At 38.2% G+C, this 19,011-nt stretch overlaps 1 protein-coding gene and 1 long non-coding RNA gene across 5 annotated transcripts in view; one reads left to right on the forward strand and one right to left on the reverse strand.

The window, feature by feature from the left end:
- LOC117304034 overlaps window positions 1–19,011 on the forward strand; it is a 45,134-nt gene that overhangs the window by 6,464 nt on the left and 19,659 nt on the right. Inside the window, exon 5 of the mRNA XM_033788510.1 lies at window positions 668–798. Coding sequence (XP_033644401.1) covers window positions 668–798 — 131 coding nt within the window. The remainder of the gene's footprint in view (window positions 1–667; window positions 799–19,011) is intronic.
- On the reverse strand, window positions 5,158–13,004 carry LOC117304035. Of its 4 annotated transcripts, XR_004520555.1 has the most exons (4): window positions 12,384–12,841; window positions 10,459–11,336; window positions 9,303–9,349; window positions 5,158–5,348 (listed from the first exon to the last, which is right to left on the reverse strand). It is a non-coding gene; the product is annotated as an uncharacterized LOC117304035 (long non-coding RNA). The 4 variants fall into 4 exon arrangements; XR_004520554.1 differs by having other exon boundaries at window positions 9,303–11,336; XR_004520557.1 differs by lacking the exon at window positions 5,158–5,348 and adding an exon at window positions 12,902–13,004 and having other exon boundaries at window positions 8,844–11,336; window positions 12,384–12,451.

Here is a 19,011-nt window from a genome sequence, read left to right on the forward strand (position 1 = left end):
TGTCGGGACTAAAGAGTTGAACAAAGATGATCCACAGTTAAAAGCCATTTCTTGTGAGTGTGCTATCATTAAACAGCGGCTACAGGATAACCTCAATATTTTAACTATTACCCTTTTTTTGGCCAAACAGACATCGCAGATACCGATTTATAACCATTTTACGCTTAAAATTTGCGTTTGGTAATAAATATCTCAAGTCAAAAATGCACCTCTCCGCACGGCTTTTTGAGCCGAGAGTCAAAACGGCATATCTATCATAATGACCCCTTGACGCCAGTGACGATTGTCCCCTAATCGGGTTTGAACACAGTTCTCCATCTTTGTCCAACTGAGGGCGCTATTTTCCACATCAAATAGCCGCTACTGACATCACGATTCCATTGTCGCGCGGGTTTGTTTGACCTCACTTTTTCAGAATTTTGGAGTGTTGCGGGGAAAGACCATTTTTACCATGTTTTAACTTGAGGTACGAGACTCGTTATATGTTTTTTCTGTTTTCCGTGGACTTCATCTACATGTATTACAAAAAAGTAACAACTCTATATTTCTGTGCATTCTGTAGCCGCTGTTTAATAAGAAGGACTTGGTATATCAGCTCAAGGCGAAGTGTGTGGTTTGGTCTTGGGATTATCTAAGATGGGTTTTACTCTTCATTCTGCTTTCTTAGTAATTCAAGATGGGGCGTTACAGCCTGTTCTTCAACTCTGTGGTGTCTCATCCAGTGCTATCGCTCTCCTGGCAGTCAATACATTGAATCTCATCACTGAAGACACTCAAAGCCACAAAGCCATCATTGAGGTGAGTCAGAAAAAACACTCACTTTGTTTAAAGACCCTGGACACCTTTGCAAATTGTCAAAGACCAGTACTATCACTTGGTGTATCTCAACATATGCACAAACCTGTGAAAATTTGAGCTCAATTGGTCGTTGAAGTTGCGAGTTAATAATGGAAGAAAAAACACCCTTGTCACACGAAGTTGTGTGCTTTCGGATATTATAAAACAGAAAGGGGTAATTTCTCACTCAAATAATGAAAGACTTTAGGCCTGAAGCCTTTTATTAGGCATCTGAAAGCTCACAAATTTGTGCAACAAGTGTGTTTTTTCTATTATTATTCTCTTGCAACTTCGATTACCAAATGAGTCCAAATTTTCACAGGTTTATTATTTTATGCATATGTTGAGATACACCAAGTGAGAAGACTGGTCTTTGACAATTACCAAAGGTGTCCAGTGCCTGGAAATCTATTATTGCATGATACGTTGTTTTTATACAAATGGAAAAAAAAACGGGAGACTGTACGAAGGATGAGCTAGCAAGGGTAGGAAGGTTAGCACTGGTCAGTGTTATAGCCATGGTGGGTGGTTCTGGGCGGGCCTGCCCAGGACTCACGTTTTGCCCAGCACTCTTGAGCAAAGTACACTGTGCCGCCCAATGATAAAGAGTATCAAATGTCACTAAGAAAGAACACACTTCAAAGGCCATTCAACTTAATGCATGGCCCCATAACGCGAAGTTTAGAAATTTTGCCCCACTTCAGCATTAATGGCCTCATAATTAAACAAGAATAATTTTGTTGATCTACACTTCCTTGGTGAACTTTGAAAAAAAATTGTTTCGTTGCCAACCATTAAAGTTAGTCTAGCTACATGTACATGTACAACCCTGAAGGTTAACATGGGAGGGGAGGGTGTATATTGTAGAACTCTATTAAAAGGTATTCTCACAAGGTTGAAGCCGTTCTGCAGATCCGATTTTGTTTACAATAGCCCCCTCTGTTGACACTTTCTGTCCATCTGAAGCTTCACACTGTGTCCAATACTTCTCTAGTGTTACTCCATTGACATGTTAGAGAGGGAGGCTTGCAAGAGCTGTACCCCAGTCAACCTCTAAAAGCGCCCCCCCCCCCCCCCCCCCCCCCCCATCACACTGAACTTTGTCTAATTTCGTTCTGAAAAAAACTAGCCGAACAGGCTTAAACGGAGTGGATACAATGTTGTAGGGACTTTTTACAATCTGTTTACAAACTTCATGGATGGGCTCGGACTGGTTTGATTGGGAAGGGTGATCCAGTGGCCAAAGCTATACGTTAAAGGCACTGTACACGTTTGGTAATTGTCAAAGACCAGTGTCTTCACTTGGAGTATCCCATCATTAGCATAAAATAACAAACCCATGACAATTTTGGCTCAATTGGTCATCAAAGTTGCGTGAAAATGAAGAAAGAAAAACCACCCTTGTTGGACGAAATTGTGTGCTTTCAGATGTGAAGTCTTTTATTATTTTGGTGAGAAATAACCTCTTTCTCAAAAACTACATTACTTCAAAGGGAGTCGTTTCCCTCAATTTTGTATACTATCAACAGCTCTCCAATGCTCGTTACCGAGTCAGTTTTTAAGTTAAATTTTGTTTTGAAAAATTACCAAACAGGTACCTCCCCTTTAAAGCCAGACCAAACCCCTTTAAAAAAAAATATATTTTAGGACGGGTTGGGACGTTTTGAGAAATCTACGTAGTTAGGTGTGATCTAGCTTTAAGCGCATTCTAATTTTTGGATGGGAAGGAAACTTACACACATGTATTTCTTTATTGCATTTTTATGCAAAATCATTGCATTTTTTCCAAAATCTCTCGCTAGAAAAGGGTCTTTTAAAAAAGAAAGCTAAAGCATCTACATGTATGCTGCTTTGCCCAGAGTAAGCATTCTTCCCAGAACTGACTAAAGGATGAGGTATTTCAGACTTTTAGCTGAACTGAAGTAAACTGCGTTTTACTTGGCCCAAAGAACGTTCATTTGCCAGATTTTAAACTGTTGTCATAAAAGTATCTTCTGATGTTTTAATGGTAGCCATCACAACAAGTTAAGTGGTCAAATGAAGTTTCAATTCACAGACTCAATACTAATGAACATTTTTTTAATTTATTATTTACATCTGAAAATGAAGTTATAAATACATGTAAGTATTATAAACGTGTACATGTAGATAAAAGATGTCAAATTTCGTCGGGGACAAAAAATATTAAATTTTTGGTTTTTAGCTATACAATGTACACCGATGTGTCACACTGGATGCAAATTATTTGTTACACATTTGTGCTGTCAAGGGCGCTGTTTAAAGCCATTATACACTTTCGGTAAACAGTATTGTCCAAGTCCCACACTTCGTGTATCACAACTTATATAAAAAATAACAAACCTGTGAAAATTTAGGTTCAATCAGTCATCGGAGTCGGGAGAAAATAACGGGGAAAACCCATTCTTGTTTCCGCGCGTTTCGCCGTGTCATGACATGTGTTCAAAATAAATCCGTAATTCTCGCTAACGAGAATTTTATATTGTTTTAATGTTTTCTCAAAAAGTAAAGCATTTCATGGAACAATATTTCAAAAAAAGTCTTTCACCATTACCTTCTGTAAAACCCTGTAAATTATTTGTAAATCTGTGAACTTTTTTTTTTCTGTACCGAAAGTGTATAATGGCTTTAAAGACTTCAAACAATAGTGGGGGGGGGGGGGGGGGTACACTTAAAACAGCCCGTACCATGTACATGTATGTAAATATGCAAAGTGAATTCCTTCCTTCTGAATTACGTTTCTTCCTCCGCCTTTGCACGAATATATTCAGACCAAGTCTTCTCTATAGTTTGTATTTTATAAACCAAATATTGAATGTTGTTGTTTTGCAAATCTCGGGTCATTAAATATCAAAATTCATGCAAATTGAGCCGACAGTATTTAATGCATTTCAAATGAAACAGAAACGAATGCATTATAAGAGAAACAGTCTGCAACAAACACATAGACAGAAAGGAAAAGAAGTTTTAATAAAGTCTAAGCAACTCTCAGTTTCCTGTTCCTTTGGGTAATTAGCACTATTAGCAGTTCACTGGCCAGACATTGAGTTGACTCGGGAACAGTATAACAGTCATTGACATTAAATGAACTTCACTTGGATCATCAGATTCTGACCACTAAGTCACTGACCCTGGTACTTCAGGACAATGCTCTTTACAACGAGTCAAATCAGCTCGCATGTTTACCACAATGTGAACGGAATTTGTTTTATTATTTTTGTTTGCCACAAACTCACACTTTCAGTCTGCGCCTCATCGATTTGATATTGATCTAAGGTTACCCCTGCTGTGTCAATGGAGCAATCTGATAATGATCCCTTGGGATCACCGAGTGTAAAATGTTAAGACTCGTTTTTTTTGTAAAGATTTGTTTAATTGGTGGATTGTAAATTCCCATTATGGGATGGATTTTTCTGTTATATTTAGACAGTTGTGCTTGCCCGACACAGCACTTGAATTTCATATTTTACTATGTTGAGAGGGCAAGGCCATTTTCGTTTTGCAAAGCGAACATCCATTGGAAAATCTTTAGGCACTGGGAAACGTTTGAAAGGGCACCAAGGCCAAGACCAGGGGCAACATAGGCCATGACCTCTGTGGGTAATTCCAAGCCTGATGTGACATTTAGACATTTGTACTTGTCAGACACCAGGGCCCAATTTCATAGAGCTGCTAAGCACACAAAAAACGGGAATACCAACCAAATTTCCACATTATTTTTATTAAGGATAAGCAAACAACAGCTGAATACCAGTAACAAGCAATATGCAAATGGAAATTTGGTTGGTAATCCCGTTTTTATCAAGGAAGAAATTTCATGCTAAGCAATTTTTTGTTCTTAGCAGCTCTATGAAATTGGGCCCTGACCTGTCTGCGTGGACCCGCTTGTTCCGTTTAAAAATCAGTGGGGATCCTGCAAGTATGGTTTCCTAAACAACTTCGAGGCTTATAAATTATTTTACAGGGATGAGATTGTTCAAACTGTTGGCTTTTTTACTAATTGTTTAATAATTTTTTTTTAACATTGCGAAAAAGTGACCTAGCAGAGTCTTCTTAAGAAAGACTCTGCAAGGTTTGAAACGTCAGGCTACTTAACTATTTTGTTTGCATTGACACCAATGGTCGGTTTGCAATCAGCTAAATTACCCTTTTTTGTTTCAACATCGGCCCAAACATAGTGTAGATGGAATTTTGCATCGGGGATACAGAATACTTATTTTGGTTTTACCCCTATATACACCGATGGTTGAAATCCCACCTGAGTGTTATGCCTGTGATTTTTTTCACAGACCTCAGGAAAGTACTAAGTATGCAGTGCTTACACACATTGGTGTATTGGTTAAAACCAAAAATTAATATTCTCAAACAAATTGTTACAATTAATTCTTCAAAAACACACTAAAAACCACGATGGATTGTACACTGTCGGGTCGGTGATTGAACCCCTAATGTCAATGACCGTCGTCTCGTTCACCCTGAAGCGTCATCGGAATCTAAAATACAAGGAAAGAAAACAATTAATGGAACATCCACGAATACCCTTTACAACTCTGTTACTTGATGCCTTTTTAATTAATATTTTAAGTAATTCTTTTTATGAAAAAACCTCAAGGCACAATCCAGAGTTAGATTATTAATTAGATTTGCACATATTTTGTTTCACTCTCCCTCTCTCTTGTCACAGAGGGAAAAAGTTGCTGAAGATTTTGAGATTGTAATGAATTATATCTCTCATTGCTGAACTTTAATTAAGAGTTGTTATCATGATAGCCAAATATGCCAAGGGCTGTTTGTTACTTGTGTCGTTAGCAGGTGCGATGGAGACTCTCTTGATTGCTAAACTATCCACTCATAGGCCTGGATTTTCATCTTTGAAGGCACTGATGGACACAAAAAGCAGCTAAGCACGGCAAAATTATGCTTACCAGACCAAGGTTACCAGCAAAACTACCATGTCACATGTACAATTTGTGACTGGTATCCTGCCCATTTCTGCTTAGCAGGCATTTTAAGGCACTGATGGACACAAAAGCAGCTAAGCACAGGAAAATTATGCTTACCAGAATAAGGTTACCAGCAAAACTACCATGTCACTAGTACAATTTGTGACTGGTATCCTGCCCATTTCTGTCTAGTAGAAATGTGTCAAGCAATATTTTCCGCTTCAAGCCATTGGACACTTTCGGTAAACAGTATTGTCCAAAGGCCCACACTTCGTGTTTCACAACTTATATAAATAACAAACCTGTGAAAATTTAGGCTCAATCCGTCATCGGAGTCGGGAGAAAATAACGGGGAAAACCCACCCTTGTTTCCGCACGTTTCGCCGTGTCATGACATGTGTTTAAAATAAATCCGTAATTCTTGACAACGAGAATTAATAACTGTTTTAATGTTTTCTCGAAAAGTAAAGCATTTCATGGAATAATATTTCAAGAGAAGTCTTTCACCATTACCTTCTGTAAACCCTGTAAGTTATTTGTAAATCTGTAAACTTTTTTTTTTTTTTTTTTTCTGTGCCGAAAGTATCCAATGGCTTTAAAGCAACTCTCAGAAATTGGCCTTGTAATTGTCAAAGACTGGTATTCTCACTTAGTGATTCTCAACGTACGCATAAAAAAAAAAACCTGTGACAATTTCGACTCAATTATTGGTCATCGAAGTTGCAAGAAAATAAATGAAACAAAAAACACCCATGTTGCACAAATGTATATGTGTTTTCAGATGCCTGATAAAGGGCTGCAGGCCTGAAAGTCTTTCAATATTTGAGTGAGAACTTAACCTCCTTCTCTCAAAATTACGTTACTTTCAGAGGGAGCTGTTTCTCACAATGTGTTATACTATCAACAACTCTCCATTACTCGTTACCAAGAAAGGTTTTATGCTAACAATTATTTTGAGTCATTACCAATAGTGTACAATATGTCTTTTTAAGAGGGCAAAGTCATTTTCACTTTGCAGAGGGCACTTTTGGTAATTTGTAAAGTCTATTAGAAACTTTAAAGGGGCCCCACCCAAGTACAGAGGCAGTGGCCTTTGTGTGATTCCAGACAATAAAACAGACTAAGGTAATGTTTAAAGTAAAAACTCAAACCAAAATAGTTTTTTTTCCTTTGAAAGAGAGCTTTCAAATGCTCCCTCTATAAGTAAAGTTTTAAGTTGAAACTCAAACATATTGGTGTTTTTGAAACACTACTCCATAGTCAAGTTTAAAGTTAACAATGTCAACAGTGCCAATCTTAAATTGCACTTTGCATCAGTTTTGCAAACGCACATTACTGCCAGAAGTCTTTCAAAAGATCTGCTGTGCCAAAATTTGTGTAGTTATAAGCAGGCAAACCAATCGTGGTTTGTGACCCCCTTGTGAGGCTAGGAAATCGGATGCCCCCCCCCCCCACCTTCATTTTAATCTTTTAAAATTTTAATTTTTAGCTCGGTTGCTACAAATCTGCAAGATCTCATTCAGAATATTGATAGAACCCAGATTTTGCATTTGTATACCCCCCCCCCCACCAAATATGGAAGAGTCAGTCCGTGATTTGACTTTCGCCCACCATTCCTGCCTATTCCCTGTTTTATAATGGAATGAGCCAGACTTGCAAGTTGTTTTGGTCACACTGTAGACTACTAGTGGATAAGTCAGTGATTGTTTTTTACGATAAATCAGATAGTCGAGTCACAGTGATAGTGTAATACACACAGCTCTCGGTGATCGAAGACTGTTTTTGCGTGACAACTGCTCCAATGCTAGACTGCTGGTTTCCCTACTCACTCCCCATTTAAAGGCAGTGGACACTATTGGTAAAGACTAGCCTTCACAGTTGGTGTATCTCAGCATAAGCATAAAACAACAAACCTGTGAAAATTTGAGCTCAATCGGTCATCGAACTTGCGAGATAATAATGAAAAACACCCTTGTCACACGAAGTTGTGTGCTTTTAGATGGTTGATTTCGAGACCTCAAATTCTAAATCTGAGGTCTCAAAATCAAATTTGTGGAAAATTACTTCCTTCTCGAAAACTATGTCACTTTAGAGGGAGCTGTTTCTCACAATATTGTATACTATCAACCTCTCCCCGTCACTCGTCACCAAGCAAGGTTTTGTGCTTATAACTATTTTGAGTAATTACCAATAGTGTCCACTGCCTTTAATGGAGGAGAAGTCACCAGAGCACATTTGCGGAGAGAGTCGGGGCGCTATCACCGTGACAAACGTTTTAACGACTTGTGAACAAGTGTAGGGACAGGATCGATGCATCCAGCCATATGGTGCATCCTGAAATATGAGGAACTTGAAGGCACTGGACACTATTACTCAGAACAGCATAAAAACTTAATAGGAGACTTTCCAACGCTAGGTGGCAGCAGACATACCGGGTAAATTTCCATTGTTTACGTAGTTCTGAACATGCGCATAATTCTGAGAACAATGGATTTACCCGATAAGTCTGCTGCCCTCTATCGTCCCAGAAAGTCTCCCATTGGTAACAAGCAACCTGTATATTCAGACAACCTTATAATCCTAAAAAAAAAAAACATATGCTATAGACGATGTGACCTGTGACATCACATGTTTACAAAAGAGCCTCATCAGAGCCTGGACTCCTGCAGGCATGATTTGTACACAGCTCAATGGAAGAAAACATAAAATCTTACATTTTAAGGAGCTCGTCCTTTTGATATGATGAAAGGGGGCATATCTCAAAGCTTGTCCAGCTTTTACTTTTATAATTCTTTGATTTATGTGGAAATTATGACACAAAATGTCAACTTACCAATGACCAGTACAGTATCTTGCCTGCCAGAATACCCAACGAATGTACAAGTCACACTTATTGTAAACAAATGTCACATGCTCTTTACCTGCTAGGGTTAGGGTTTAGGGTTTAAATTAGGAAAAAATCACTAGCCCTAAAGGGGCATTGAAACATAGTAACCACGCCCAACAGGACTAAAGATCTAGGCAATCACTCTCCCCCCCCCCCCCCCAATCCCCACAACATCCAGTTTCTGACCGTTGGCTTCATGGAAGCAGAATGAATAAACCATGTAAGGAAGCAAAATGTAGATTCTGTCTCTTGGCTGCGTCACCACCACTGTTCTCAGATAGACTATTCCATTTTAGCTGCATTTCCTTGTTTAAATCTCCATTCTCATTCAGTGTACACCTAAACCCATAATGGAAGAAGCCTGGCACTGGCAGTCCTGCTATTAAGACAGGTAGTGAAACTGGACTGAACCATTTTATAAGAGGTGAACTGTTCTCACCAATGGTTAATCAGAAGGGAAAACCACAGTTAGTCAAAACAAAGGTCAAAAGCAATTGAACAAACTTTGTTGACACATTCATAGAACTGTAACCCCCCTCCATCAGAAAGTAGAGCGCTCCAACAGAATGTACTATGAATATTCATTGTTTCTAGAGAATACAATGTTGTGTCCTTACTCTATGATTGGGCGAAGTGTCCTGCCTATTCTTGTCTATTGGAACCCCTGTTTAAGAATGGAATGAGGTAGATTTGCATTTTAAAATTTACAATATATTTGTCACAATTGTGGAATTAGTTAGCCTAATATAATTCAATGCTCCGTATTTTTGGTCGCGTGAGGAAGCCATCAAGAGTATTTTTATCACTTCCGGGGGTATATGCGATTAGTCGAGCACAGTTTCAATAGGCGTTCTGTCACATTTGCTGCACCGTAGTGTTAAGTTGCTTTAGAGGTGGGTTGTATCGGCTCTCTCAAATGTCTTATTGTCCGTGATGGATTAGATGTATGTGTTGTTAGTGTGTTCCGGTCTTTCTATTCTGTTTTGGGTACCAATGAATATACCCCCGGAAGTGATTGAGAGCACCCTCAGGCGGTCAAAAATATGGCTCATTCAATTTATTTATGTATAACAATGAAATGTCATGACATTTGTTAAATATTGAGAAACTTAAGTACTTATAATTATTGACAGTGCGATCGTTAATTGATAAACAAATAACATTGAGATTTAACTGCAAAATCACTTTTTAAAGAGTAGTGGGCATAAACGCCAACTGTGTAAAGAAATGCAACATTGTGAACAAGATATTTTTACTATTTATTTATGAGGCAATGATTTATGAGTAATTTATTGATAAATATTATCCATTTAAGTAAAACTTACAAATAATTTTTAAGCAATTCCTGGTTCACTTACAAACACAATACATGCAGTCAAATAAGACTCAATAAATTGTAAAAATTTATTAAAAATTTGTAACCATTACCAGGCATGATATTTTGCCACCTTAGTCTGAATTTCCGATTTGTTTACACGTGGAAAAAAACAACAAATTTGGGACTATAGAGGGAAAGGTCTTCTAAACCTTACACCATGTGTAAACGTAGGTCAGCCCTCTGTCCTTTCTCTACGGTCAGCCCTTGTGCTCTTTAGAAATTATTATTATTATTTTTTTTTTTCGAGGACCAAATATCACCTTCATACATGTACAATTCTACGCCTCTTCTGTGAAACAAGTAGACATAATTATGGTCATGAGGTTAGACCAAGTATTGTCACCCTCCATGCCTACATGGTTTCTGTGTCCTTTGTAACTAGACCTTGGACTTACCCCAATTGATAATGGATGATTCCAGAGGTCTTGAAACCTTTTCGGAATAGTTGTTTTGTACATACTGTAACATAATGTGATCAATTACTGTAATTAACATACTGTAATCAACAAACTTTAATCTTTATGGAACTACAGCTGAATCCAGAAAGGGTTCATGCTCAACCAACTGTGCTCAAACTCTCCATGTATTATAATAATTTGTGCGAACCCAAAACCTTTTATTGAGAAAGGACCTTTTGAAACTAAAGATATGGCAGAATACATGGAGTGAGTCCTTTTGTAAGGCTGTTGACATCATGTTGGGCTGAAGGTCTGCTAAAGGTCCTTTGAACCCCATGTGATAGGTGTATGATGGTGTGTAGGCGACCTTTTCTGCAGTGGAAAGACCTGTAGTATGGGATGAAAGCATGAAATGTGGCAAGCCTTTGATTCACTGTTGTGTATACTGTTCATTGCTCTACGGATGCAATATTACAAATCCACATACAGTGTTCCTTTGCAACTAGACCTTGGACTTACCCCCAATTGATAATGGATGATTCCAGAGGTCCAGAGACCTTTTCGGAGTAGTTGTGTGTATTGCAACATTAACATGATATTCAAGGCACTACAACTGAAGCCAGAAAGGACTCGCTGTGCTCAAACCATCTGTGCTCAAACTCTCCATGTATTATAATAATTTGTGCGAACCCAAAACCTTTTATTGAGAAAGGACCTTTTGAAACTAAAGATATGGCAGAATACATGGAGTGAGTCCTTTTGTAAGGTTGTTGACATCATGTTGGGCTGAAGGTCTGCTTAAGGTGCTTAGAACCCCATGTGATACATGTAGGTGTATGATGGTGTGTAGGCAACCTTTTCTGCAGTGGAAAGACCTGTAGTATGGGAGATAAGGTGGCAACCTTTTTATACAGTGTGTATGGATCTACATGTATACTGTACAAATCCACCTTCATGTATACTGCAACATATCATGCTTGTACTGTATAACGTTCTAATTTTATACAGCAGTGGGTGTGTTTTACAGTGCATCATTTTTAGTGTGCATTGGAGTCATGTTGCATGTAGCAGGAAGTTTTGGGTTTTTTATTCAATGAGGGAAGGGTTGTGTAAGGATTCAATGCATTAAAGGGAAAGTATGCATTTTTTAATGGCAATACAAATTACTTGGCTAGAACATGGAGCTATAGAATTAGAGTACAGCAGCTATCAGTAGTATATCAAATTGAGAATCATTCCACTTCAAAGTACGTGTAATGTGGTTATTTATCAGTTTTTATCTCTAAATATTAACATTTGAGAATACAAAAAGCATTTCAAAAAACCAAAGGTATATCTTTTCTTTCACAGGGATGAATTTTTTTAGACTTCTATCTGAAAATCGGACTCAAAGTATTGTCGTTCTGGCGATTCACCGATTCATTAGATTTTTATATGCAACCATTTATTGCGCTCGTAATATGGCATAATAGCAGGGTATACTTTCAACAATTGTTTAAGACTAGTATCCTCACTTGGTGTATCCCATCATATTGCAATTAATAACAAACCAGTGAGATTTTCTTTGCGCAATCTGCTTTGAAGTTGCAAGAAAAAGTGAAATAAAAAAATACCTGTGTGACATATAATTGAGAGTAGGAATAAACGTCATATTGAATTGAATTGAACTGAATAGACCCATTTAATTGGAAAACACGCAGCGCACTTGCAAGTGGCTCTGCTGTCCGCCATTTTTAGTGTCAAAAACGTGCGCAAAAGGATTGTAAACCATTTTGCGCGCTACCATTTTTGGGGAAGTCCATTCCTTTTGTGCACCTTTTGCCACCCTAAATGGCTGTCACAAAGTCACAACCAAAAATTATTTAGGCATGTAAAACGTGATATTGTTTTACTCATTTACCAAACATATAACTATTTCTTACCTTCTCTCTTACCATGGAGGGTTAACTGTGGATTCTTTCAAAGTAAATATATTCCAAGATTGTTCAATCTGTAGACCAAGTTTAAAAACCGAGTAGTACACACATTTCATTTCAAAATCATGTTTTTACTGGAAGAATAAATAATTACAAAACAAGATGGAAACAATGGATGATCAATACTAGTGTACTCCCTAAAGATTAATTTCCACTAAAAATGGCAAAAATAAAATTGCTGCGTTTGTTTGCACTCCGACTCACAGCTATGCCTTGCTTTCGTAACAGCTATATATCCACACGTGTTTGTCACAATGCGCTGCCACTCTACGCTGCTTGCACTAGTGAGGCCTGTATAGGTTGGGTTTTTCTTAGCCAAAGAGTATAGAGCGCAGATACCGCAAGGTTAGGAACATAAAAAAAAAATTTAAAAAATAAAAACAGTTGACACCATTTCGGCAAGCAACTCTTCTAATGTACCAAAAATAGATCAGGACAAACAATGACCATTCTATCAATCATACATCTATAACAAAATACTTGCTTGCAGAAATGGCGCCCATTTCACGTTCAAACAACAGACAGAGCTTAAGTTCCCCACCCTTGCTCCTTAGGCGCTCTATAATTTTTTTATTTTAACTCTGTGGCTGACAGGGATCGGTCGATCAGTGTCAGCTGATCTTGAGCCAGCCAATTACAAACTAGCTACTATGACTATTTATAGACCACTTCGTGGAATCAGCCCGCCTCTCATAAATTGCTTGATTTGCTTAATAATAATTCTGGCTCTACAACTGACATTATTTCAATACAGACACAGCTCAAGACCTTTTTCAGACCTTTTCCTCCAAGTTCAGAGACCTTTTTCTAGTGATTTATTTTTAGATGGAACTCAAGTGTTTGTTTCCTCCATGATGATCCATCCAGTTGGGTCCCCCTCCCCCTTTGTATTAGTGGATCAGTCCAAAATCCAGTCAGTGATAGTGAAATCAATCTCCATAACTCTGGTTCTATAACTGACCACATTCCCACACATACACAGCACAAAACCTTTTTCAGACCTTTTCAGACCTTTTCCCGTCAAGTTCAGAGACCTTTTTCTAGTGATTTATTTTTAGATGGAACACAAGTGTTTGTTTCCTCCATGATGATCCATCCAATTGGGTCCCCCTCCCCCTTTATATTAGTGGATCAGTCCAGAATCCAGTCAGTGATAGTGAAATCAATCTCAATAACTCTGGCTCTGTAACTGACCACATTCCCACACAGACACAACACAAGACCTTTTTCAGATCTTTTCCCGTCTTGAAGTTCAGAGACCTTTTTCGTAGTGATTTATTTTAAGATGGAACTCAAGTGTTTGTTTCAGATGATCCAACTGGGTGTCCCCCGTCCCCCTTTGCAATAGTGGATCAGTTCAAAATCCAGCCTGTGAAATCAGCCTCTGTCAGTCCTAATGCTTTTCTGGCTCTCTACAACTGACCACATTTCCATACAGAAGATCTTTTCTGACCACCTCATCAGACCTTTTCTCTGAAATTCAGAGACCTTTTTTTTCTGGGTGATTTATTTTTTGGTCAGATGATCAAACTGGGTTTTCCCCTCAGCCCTTTGCAGTGGATCAGTCTAAAAACCAGCCTGTGAAATCAGCCTCTGTCAGTCATTTGAATGCTTTTGTAGTTCTACAAATGACCACATTTCCATACAGAAGACCTTTTCTGACCTCATCAGACCTTTCCTCTTAAAATTCAGAGACCTTTTTTCTGGGCAATTTATTTGTTGGTCAGATGATCAAACTGGGTGTCTGTCCCCCCTTTGCATTTGTGGATCAGTCAAAATCCTGGGAAGTCGCCCTCTGTCAGTATGCTTTTCTGGCTCTACTACATCTGACCACATTTCTACACAGACACAGCAAAAGACCTTTTCTGACCTCATCAGACCTTTGCCCGAATAAATTCATAGACCTTTTTTGCCAGACCTTTTGCCTCAAGTTCAGAAACCTTTTTCTTAGTGATTTATGTTCACATGGAACTCAACATTTCAGAGTCAGGTGTCCCCGCCCCCCTTTTGCATTAGTGGATCAGTCCAAAATATATTTCCAGTCTGTAATTGAAATTGTGAGTAATTAAAAAGCATGGTTAAGTGTGGACCTTTGTTGGACTGTTCTATTTGAGACTATAATTAAGGAACACTTTCTCAGAGAAAGTATTCCTTTATTAACCTATTTCTTTAATATGGGTTATCAAATTTCACAGATCCTTAGCGTTCATGTCTATGGTTTTTTATAAACATTCTTTTGATTAAATTTTTCACAAAAGATATTCTGCTATGGGTAACCTCCTATCTCTGAAATTTGAAGACCTATTTAAGTAGAAAATCTGATAGGGGTAACACATTTAGTAAATACTGTTAAAATGTTTGGCAATGAAAACCTATTCAGTTTAGAACACTATAACAGCTTTCTACTTTTTATGGCCCAACACTTGAATTTAAGAAGCGTTACTTGCTCAAATTGTGTATCCCCTATAAGGGATTATTTTTTTACGATAGGACTTATTTGCTCCGGATTTGCGGTCATATCTCAAAAATGCAACGATACATTTAAATATAGGATTAGTTTAAACAACCGAACAGTTCCAAAAACTAAAGGTAAGCCCTATACTCTGTCTTTTAAAAACTTAAGATTATATGGTTCAACACAAATCAAACTGGATCATTGCACGAATTCCTTAATTTCATAATAATTTTGTAAACTTTAACCTCTATGAGGCAGAAAATGTTTCCTCTTTTATATTTTGACATTTGCAAGGCAGCTGTTTTCTTTTTGCTTTGAGCGCGTCAATTTTGAATCAGAGTTCATTGATTTGGCCTACTTATTGAATTCGTTCTCTAAAGGATTGAGTGAGTAAGACAAGAAACCGGACCTTTCCATGTGTGCGTCAGACGTGTGTTTGTGTGTGTGGGTCTTCATGCGACATTCAGCGTGGGAGCTTTTTCTATTGTTTGGTTAGCTCTCAGCCTTTGAGCACAGTTGGTTGAGGGACCTTTTTACCTCATCAGTATACCCACTGCTGCATGTGATCGAGGCGGATGAAATGCATTAAAGCTTGTAACTAGTCTTGTTTATTACTTGAGCGAGACCTTTTTCTTCTGATTGGGGGGGGGGGGTCCTCAACCTTTTTGCCCAGTTGAGGGACCTTTTTACAGTACCTACTGCTGAAGATAGACAGTGGATGAAATCCTTACAAGCTTGTAACCCATCATGTTTCTCACTAGAGAGAGACCTTTTTCTTCTGATTGGTGGGTCCTCAACCTTTTTGCCCAGTTGAGGGACCTTTTTACAGTACCTACTGCTAATAGACAGTGGATGAAATCCTTACAAGCTTGTTTACCCAATCTTGTTTCTTACAATAGAGGGACCTTTTTCTTCTAATTGGGGGGGTCCTCAACCTTTTTGCCCAGTTGAGGGACATTTTTGCAGTACCTACTGCTAAAGATAGACAGTGGATGAAATCCTTACAAGCTTGTAACCCATCATGTTTCTCACTAGAGAGAGACCTTTTTCTTCTGATTGGTGGGTCCTCAACCTTTTTGCCCAGTTGAGGGACCTTTTTACAGTACCTACTGCTAATAGACAGTGGATGAAATCCTTACAAGCTTGTTTACCCAATCTTGTTTCTTACAATAGAGGGACCTTTTTCTTCTAATTGGGGGGGGTCCTCAACCTTTTTGCCCAGTTGAGGGACATTTTTGCAGTACCTACTGCTAAAGATAGACAGTGGATGAAATCCTTACAAGCTTGTAACCCATCATGTTTCTCACTAGAGAGAGACCTTTTTCTTCTGATTGGTGGGTCCTCAACCTTTTTGCCCAGTTGAGGGACCTTTTTACAGTACCTACTGCTAATAGACAGTGGATGAAATCCTTACAAGCTTGTAACCCAATCTTGTTTCTTACTAGAGAGGGACCTTTTTCTTCTGATTGGTGGGTTACTCAACCTTTTTGCCCAGTTGAGGGACCTTTTTACAGTACCTACTGCTAAAGATAGACTGTGGATGAAATCCTTACAAGCTTGTAACCCATCATGTTTCTCACTAGAGAGAGACCTTTTTCTTCTGATTGGTGGGTCCTCAACCTTTTTGCCCAGTTGAGGGACCTTTTTACAGTACCTACTGCTAATAGACAGTGGATGAAATCCTTACAAGCTTGTAACCCAATCTTGTTTCTTACAATAGAGGGACCTTTTTCTTCTAATTGGTGGGTTACTCAACCTTTTTGCCCAGTTGAGGGACCTTTTTACAGTACCTACTGCTAAAGATAGGCTTGCAACCAATTATCTTGTTTCTTATTAGAGAGAGACCTTTTTCTTCTGATTGGCTGGGGTCCTCAATAATTTTGCCCAGTTGAGGGACCTTTTTACAGTACCTACTGCTAAAGTTAGACTGTGGATGAAATCCTTACAAGCTTGCAACCAATTATCTTGTTTCTTATTAGAGAGAGACCTTTTTCTTTTGATTGGCTGGGGTCCTCAATAATTTTGCCCAGTTGAGGGACCTTTTTACAGTACCTACTGCTAAAGATAGACTGTGGATGAAATCCTTACAAGCTTGCAACCAATTATCTTGTTTCTTATTAGAGAGAGACCTTTTTCTTCTGATTGGCTGGGGTCCTCAATAATTTTGCCCAGTTGAGGGACCTTTTTGCAGTACCTACTGCCCCACCTCTTACATGTACAAGCTTGCAACCAATCTTGTTTCTTATTAGAGAGAGACCTTTTTTATTGGCTGCCGGGTCCTAAACGTTTTTGAACAGTTGAAGGACCTTTTCCATATTATCATTTAATACATGTAGGTTGATTGAGTTTTTGATTGGCTAGGAATTAATCCATAATCAACCAACGACTGTAATCAACTATCAATCACCAACTCACCAATGGTTAATCAGAAGGGAAAACCGCAGTTAGTCAAAACAAAGGTCAAAAGCAATTGAACAAACTTTGTTGACACATTCATAGAACTGTAACCCCCCTCCATCAGAAAGTAGAGCGCTCCAACAGAATGTACTATGAATATTCATTGTTTCTAGAGAATACAATGTTGTGTCCTTACTCTATGATTGGGCGAAGTGTCCTGCCTATTCTTGTCTATTGGAACCCCTGTTTAAGAATGGAATGAGGTAGATTTGCATTTTAAAATTTACAATATATTTGTCACAATTGTGGAATTAGTTAGCCTAATATAATTCAATGCTCCGTATTTTTGGTCGCGTGAGGAAGCCATCAAGAGTATTTTTATCACTTCCGGGGGTATATGCGATTAGTCGAGCACAGTTTCAATAGGCGTTCTGTCACATTTGCTGCACCGTAGTGTTAAGTTGCTTTAGAGGTGGGTTGTATCGGCTCTCTCAAATGTCTTATTGTCCGTGATGGATTAGATGTATGTGTTGTTAGTGTGTTCAGGTCTTTCTATTCTGTTTTGGGTACCAATGAATATACCCCCGGAAGTGATTGAGAGCACCCTCAGGCGTTCAAAAATATGGCTCATTCAATTTATTTATGTATAACAATGAAATGTCATGACATTTGTTAAATATTGAGAAACTTAAGTACTTAAAATTATTGACAGTGCGATCGTTAATTGATAAACAAATAACATTGAGATTTAACTGCAAAATCACTTTTTAAAGAGTAGTGGGCATAAACGCCAACTGTGTAAAGAAATGCAACATTGTGAACAAGATATTTTTACTATTTATTTATGAGGCAATGATTTATGAGTAATTTATTGATAAATATTATCCATTTAAGAAAAACTTACAAATAATTTTGAAGCAATTCCTGGTTCACTTACAAACACAATACATGCAGTCAAATAAGACTCAATAAATTGTAAAAATTTATTAAAAATTTGTAACCATTACCAGGCATGATATTTTGCCACCTTAGTCTGAATTTCCGATTTGTTTACACGTGGAAAAAAACAACAAATTTGGGACTATAGAGGGAAAGGTCTTCTAAACCTTACACCATGTGTAAACGTAGGTCAGCCCTCTGTCTTTTCTCTACGGTCAGCCCTTGTGCTCTTTAGAAATTATTATTATTATTTTTTTTTTTCGAGGACCAAATATCACCTTCATACATGTACAATTCTACGCCTCTTCTGTGAAACAAGTAGACATAATTATGGTCATGAGGTTAGACCAAGTATTGTCACCCTCCATGCCTACATGGTTTCTGTGTCCTTTGTAACTAGACCTTGGACTTACCCCAATTGATAATGGATGATTCCAGAGGTCTTGAAACCTTTTCGGAATAGTTGTTTTGTACATACTGTAACATAATGTGATCAATTACTGTAATTAACATACTGTAATCAACAAACTTTAATCTTTATGGAACTACAGCTGAATCCAGAAAGGGTTCATGCTCAACCAACTGTGCTCAAACTCTCCATGTATTATAATAATTTGTGCGAACCCAAAACCTTTTATTGAGAAAGGACCTTTTGAAACTAAAGATATGGCAGAATACATGGAGTGAGTCCTTTTGTAAGGCTGTTGACATCATGTTGGGCTGAAGGTCTGCTAAAGGTCCTTTGAACCCCATGTGATAGGTGTATGATGGGTGTGTAGGCGA

This window comes from Asterias rubens, chromosome 20, assembly GCF_902459465.1.
Source record: "Asterias rubens chromosome 20, eAstRub1.3, whole genome shotgun sequence".
Taxonomy (NCBI): domain Eukaryota; kingdom Metazoa; phylum Echinodermata; class Asteroidea; order Forcipulatida; family Asteriidae; genus Asterias; species Asterias rubens.